We start from the raw sequence: 6000 nt of genomic DNA on the forward strand, positions 1-6000 counted from the left end.
GTTTTTAGTCAAACAGGTTGCTGGAACATGTAAAAAAACATAGGATAATAAAAAAAATCGAATCAGTTTTCTGAAAAACAAATCACTGGATGACACTTTCAATTCATTAAGGGAATCAATCAACGAATTTGTAAAGCACAGCGAAACTGTTACTAGCAAGTGTTGCATCTGAAAAGTTTTTATCTGAATCTCATGTAAAATTTTGCTACAAAATACGGATTTATTATAGTAACCTATGCTAGAATCATTTCTATCTGATAGAATGCAATGTTTTAAGCAAGGAATCGGAAAATAAGACTGGCGGTCCTCAGGCCCCCGATTTTTAAACTGTACATTAACGATATCTTGGAAATTGAAAAACAAAACAGTTTCACAGTTCACATATGACATATGTTTAACATCTCACTTCAAATCACAGAAAAAACACTCTTTTAAGTCTACAATGTTTTCGAAAAAACGGATAATTTTATTACAACAAAAAAATCATTATTAAACTGAAAGAAAACCGAACGTTTTGCTTTTTTCACAAAAAGATCATTAGCACATTGAGAAATTTTATTATAAACGAAATTTCATTGAGCCAAATATAAGTTTTCATAATCCGGTCTCGTGGATTGGCAATCAATCCAAATATTATGTGGCGCTAAATAAAATAATTCTGGTTTTTCGACTGCAAATAAGACATCTAGTTCCGCTAAAAAAGCAAGAGTTGTGCTCTTTAACTCACAGTTCTTCAGTATTTGCTAGCTTCATTACTTCAAATCAAAAATGGACTTTTAATTAGAAATTAGTTGGGGTATTAAGGTTCGCCATATGCAACCAAAATTCGATAGAGCGAGGGATCTTCTAAGAAGAGAGTAAAGTTTACCTGGAGAACTATTCTTTCATCAGCTTTCTCTTATCAAGTTTTTTAATTTAATTAAGCTTTATTAAAAAAGCAGTCAATCGTTTGAGACGATATCGCTCAAAGTTGTTGGGAAATGTGAGATGAGTGAAAGCTCCTTTGCTGTCCAGTTTTTTTCGGAGAGTTTCTTTCGATCTAAATTTAGTGACCAATCAAATATCAGTTTTCTCCAGAAACTGGAACAAGCTACCAATGAAAAACTGGAACAAAAAAAGAAAAAATAAATTTGAGAAGTTGAAGAGCGTAATGATGAAAAACCTGAACGTGTTCCGACAGACAGACAAATAGTTTCTACTTGTAGTTTAAAGACCAACCTATTGTAATAGTTATCAACTTACTTGTAATAGTTATCAAATTTTGATTTTACGATTTAGGTTACAATGAAAAAATATAGGTTAAGGCTAATTTAATGCTCAAAATGGCTTTGTTTCTAAAAAAGGCAGAATTTATATTGAATTTTGCCTTTTCGGACAATCACCGCGTAATTTGATTCATACTGTGGAAGGACCTGGTAGATCAAAGGTTCACATGAATGATCGAGGCTTAAGGAAACCCATGCCTGCTAAACCCATTGGGTCACTATGCTGAGGAAGGGCAGCGAGTCCTCTTCCCCAGCTTAGTGGCTCAGTGAGTTAGCCGGCATGTAACTTACATAATACTCCAACCCGTAAGTGCATTGAATAATAATTACCAATAAAAATCGCAGTTCTTTCATATGTTCACCGCTAAATTTAGCAGATATGTTCACCGCAAAAATTTTGGGGGAAAAGATGTAAGAAAAGCGGTGAATGCATTGAGCAGTGAAAAAATTAACCGTTAAAAACTGAAAACGGGCTAGCTTACTACTGGAAACCCACAAATGAAAGCTTTCAATTTTCCCCTCATTCCACTCATTGCCTCCAATTTTCATTAATCTGGCTCATTTTTGTGAATTCTCACATTCCACGCGCCAGTTCCCGTTTATTCCTCCCATTTTCTTCGCATTCAGCTCACTTTTTTCCTTCTTATACTGGAAGACGAATTGGAACAAATACTGGAATTTTGACATGAACTAAAATTTTGTTTCCATGAATTTGTGAAAGGTTTGATTTTGCACTGCATAAAAAAGAATTGCATAGCCCAGCAGGAGGTGAATTTTGACATCTTCAACTGGAGGGAAAAGAAAACAACTGGCTGAATTTTGGAAGGTACCTAAACATGTTGCACTTCGCGCCCAGATAGTCAAAGCGTCCAGGCAGTACGAATCCAAAGTAGTATGTTGGGATGAAGGCGCTTCCTTTTCCAACTGAAGTTATCTTAGAGGAGCCACTGGGAAGGGAGGATCCCCAACTCAATCTCACTTCTGAAGCCAAATAAAAGCAAAAAACTTATTATACAAAACATATCATCGCCACCTCACCCAGGGTTAGCTTACTCTTGGGAACCCACGAAAATATATGTGTATATATAAATATAGTGCAACATTGATCAATATCAACTCATATTAATATTATTATTTTTAGTCATAAATTTATATTTTTCTAAAATTCACACTCGGAAATTTTTCTTCTGCTTTATTATGTTTACAAAGATTTTGTAAGTAATGTCTTTTAAATATATTCTGTAATCTATTAAAATAACCTCGTACCAGCTAAGGCCAGGCTTTTTGTACCAGGCCCTTCAGCAAATAAGACGCCTCATTTTTTTAATCAAAGACCGAGTTCTTCACATCGGATCCAACGCAACAATCATATCACTGAGCAGCGGGGCCGAACTTGATGTACCATCAGTTTAAGAAACGTCTCCAGATTAACAGTGAACATGTATCTCCTTGAGAGGATCAACGATATTGCCAATCCACCAGAGCACACTTTAACGCCAATCGGCGTCAGTCGTACAATCGAACAGTTGGAAAAGAGAACTACTAAACGACTACCTAAACACGATGCTTACGCGGAATACAGCTCCCTATCGTATCTATCAGTAAATACTACTCATTTTGTCTTTAGTTTGTGTCTTGCATCCAACTAAGATGGATGTAAGAAACCAATCCCATCGTGCTCATAAGATCAAGATCAAGACTCGATGCATCATTACCACTTTGTACAAAATATTTCAGTTGCACAAATCCACTCTTCCATATGATTCACGATTACAGTACGTTAATTCCAAACCAATCTCGACCTAAAATATCAATTACTTATAAATTTTTGAGCCGCTGTGTTGCGAAGTCACCCTAAACAATTTCAATCCTATCCAAAATTGTTTTCTTTTTCCCACTCTCCATACAAGACAGTTCATTGCGCTGTACCCTTACCCAGGTTGAGGTCGCGCTCAAAATCGCCTCTGATCAGACCGTCCCAGACAAGTGGGACCTCTGATCAGACCGTCCCAGACCGAAGTGACCTCTGATCAGACAAGAATGCGCTCGAAGATCATTGTGCGCTCGAATTGCGCTCGAAGCCGCCTCTGATCAGGCGAGTTCCAGACCGAAGTGACCCCTGATCAGACAAGTTCCAGACCATTGTCCAGACGAGTTCCAGACCATTGTCCAGACTAAAATGCGTTCGAAATAGTCTGATCAGAGAGTGATTTTAAACATGAACAAATCTCTCAATATCGTTATAATATATTCATTTCATATATCATTTTATCAATCTTATATTCAACTAACAAAAAACCAATCCTGAAAGTATTGTTAATGAAAGTAAATCGAAAAAAATGATCAAAAAAATTACTGGGTATGCCATTTTTTTATGCTTTTAGCTGAAAAAATGAACTTAGACAGCTCTGCATAAAAACGTCTTGATCTACTTTAAGTCAAAATCTTTTCTTAAGGGGACCGGCAGTTGTTATCAGCTGGACCCCTTGGTTCTGATCAAACCCATCAGATTTTCAGATGCAGTTCCGATCAGAATGCTGTTTTATTGTTGTCTCTTACCCGAGACAACTAAAGTCAGTAAAAAAACAAAAAAAACTTGAAAAAAATGTCGCTCGAATTGGTCTCTGGTCAGACTAGTGAGCGCTCGAATCGGCCTCTGATCAGACTTGTGTGCGCTTGAAACTGCTTCTGATCAGACCGTCCCAGACCAAAGTGACCTCTGATCAGACCGTCCCAGAACAAAGTGGCCTCTGATCAGGCAAGTTCCAGACCATTTTCCAGAAAAAAGTGCGCTCGAAGCCTTTTCCAGACCATGTAATTCGAGCGCAACGGGAACATGTGTGCGCTCGAAATTCGTCTGATCAGGGGTTACTTCGGTCTGGCCACCTCGACCTGGGTACTGCTCAAACTTTTGCTCAGCATCAAGTGCGGATCAACGAAAACTGCATGTACGGCCATACTTTCAATTTGTTATATCGTGACTGGATTGTAGAAAAGCTCGCAAACAACAACACCTCAACGGAAGTGAAGATGAATGTACAACCATCTTTTTCCGAAGCAGCAGCATTGCAAAGTTGACCTCCATCCCAGAGCCCTTCAGCCTGTCTTGCTCGAGATTCAGATTTTCTGGAGTTCGTTGGTAATCCGCAGAATTACGATTTCAAGCTTATATGATGGTCCTCTTCCCCTCTGTAGACACAGCTCTCACCCATTGGAAATTTGCTGTCCAAGTTTTCACCGCCAAAACTTAAATTTTTTAAAATTTTTCTCTTATATTATGTATTTATTTCTTACTCTCTTCACAGTATCTTTTTGTAAAAATTTTCCTTAGGTTATAATTGAAGAATTAGGGACAAATTCTTTTTCTTATTATCACGGTTCAGGTTTTACAGCAGAGAAATTCAAATTATTTTTTCAAGTTCAATAGGGATAACTAGCTCAGAGTAGCCAAATAGGATACTAACTAGAATCTAAGCTGATATATCTGATCGGAAAAAAAAACCTTGCTGAAAAACATATGGACAGAATTCTCTTTGTAATCACCAACAACACAGATGCACAGACTAAATTTCTCTGCCCAGTAGAGATTAGTGCCCACCGACGGGAGGAGACAGCTGGAAAAAGAAAACCACAAGAACAGGACATCACTGACCCGAATAACTTGTAACTGACAACCGTACTTAGTTCACAGAAGAACACGATGCGGATCTCTCACAGACGATACTATTCATCTACTTCACTTGGTCTAGTGTCGCACAAATAAACCTGTGTTTTCTTAACGAAAATAATTTTTTGTGCAGATTTTACGCATATCATTTGCAAAACTCACATAACACAGCTCAATTGAAACTAGTATTGGAAGTTTAGACTCAAATATTGAGACCAAAACGTTCTTCAGATTGAACTCTTTTTTCTTACAGCTTGGAGGTTAAAGGAATTGCCCGTGAGGAAATGTCTCATTTGGTTTAGTTATTTAGTTCTTAGATTAATTATTTAATCTATGCTTCTATGAAAATGGGCCACAGATTTTTCACTGTCAGTCTTTTCAAGATCCTGGCATGTTCAAATATTGCCAGGATCTTGTTTCTTGACAGCCATACAAAGATCTTACAAGTTCGTTCATATCTAGATATTATCTTGCGTTGAATGCATCATAGGTAAGATCTTGGCAAGATTATCCATGTTTTAGTATGTTTCTTATGGAGGCTATCAAGTTGCGTTTCACTGGGAGGCTGGGGATAACAAACGACAAAATTCTAATTTTGGGTCAAAAATGCTCACCAGTGGACAGCAGCACCAGTAGTTGCATCACTCGAGATGAAATAGCCTTCATGTTGAACTGTATTTTGATATCAAGTTTGTGTTTGCTAGCAACCTTAATGTTCAAAATCTATTGTTAGTATGACAAGTAAACAAGTAAATATAACAACATTAGCGAGCTTTGATTGTTCATCTCCGTAATTATTTGTCATCTTAACTCGTCTTATAGAGCATGTCATTGTTATTAACAAATTGACCTCTTCACCGCCCAGGATGAAGTCCGCGACCTAAGACAGGTATTGGCCAGACCGACTTGGGTTGCGGACAGGGGGGGGGGGGTCCTGTGCGACCCAACTCAATGGTCTGGAAAAAAATGGAATGCCAACGTGATAAATGAGTAATCGGTTTGAAGCCTAAAAAGAAAAGTTTTAAGTGAGATCACCGTAGGTCTCTGTGGTCCCAAAATTGAAAGTGG

At 37.7% G+C, this 6000-nt stretch overlaps 1 protein-coding gene across 1 annotated transcript in view; it reads right to left on the reverse strand.

The window, feature by feature from the left end:
- The window catches only part of LOC142338605 (uncharacterized), a 38756-nt gene extending 33104 nt beyond the window's left edge, over positions 1 to 5652 (reverse strand). Inside the window, exons 1-2 of the mRNA XM_075388428.1 lie at positions 5547 to 5652; positions 2096 to 2246 (exon numbers count right to left, since the gene is read on the reverse strand). Coding sequence (XP_075244543.1) covers positions 2096 to 2246; positions 5547 to 5598 — 203 coding nt within the window. The 5' untranslated portion in view covers positions 5599 to 5652. The remainder of the gene's footprint in view (positions 1 to 2095; positions 2247 to 5546) is intronic.
- Between the last annotated feature and the right edge of the window lie 348 nt (positions 5653 to 6000).

The sequence above is a fragment of the Convolutriloba macropyga genome, chromosome 4 (genome assembly GCF_964194025.1).
Source record: "Convolutriloba macropyga chromosome 4, txConMacr16.3, whole genome shotgun sequence".
Taxonomy (NCBI): Eukaryota; Metazoa; Xenacoelomorpha; order Acoela; family Convolutidae; genus Convolutriloba; species Convolutriloba macropyga.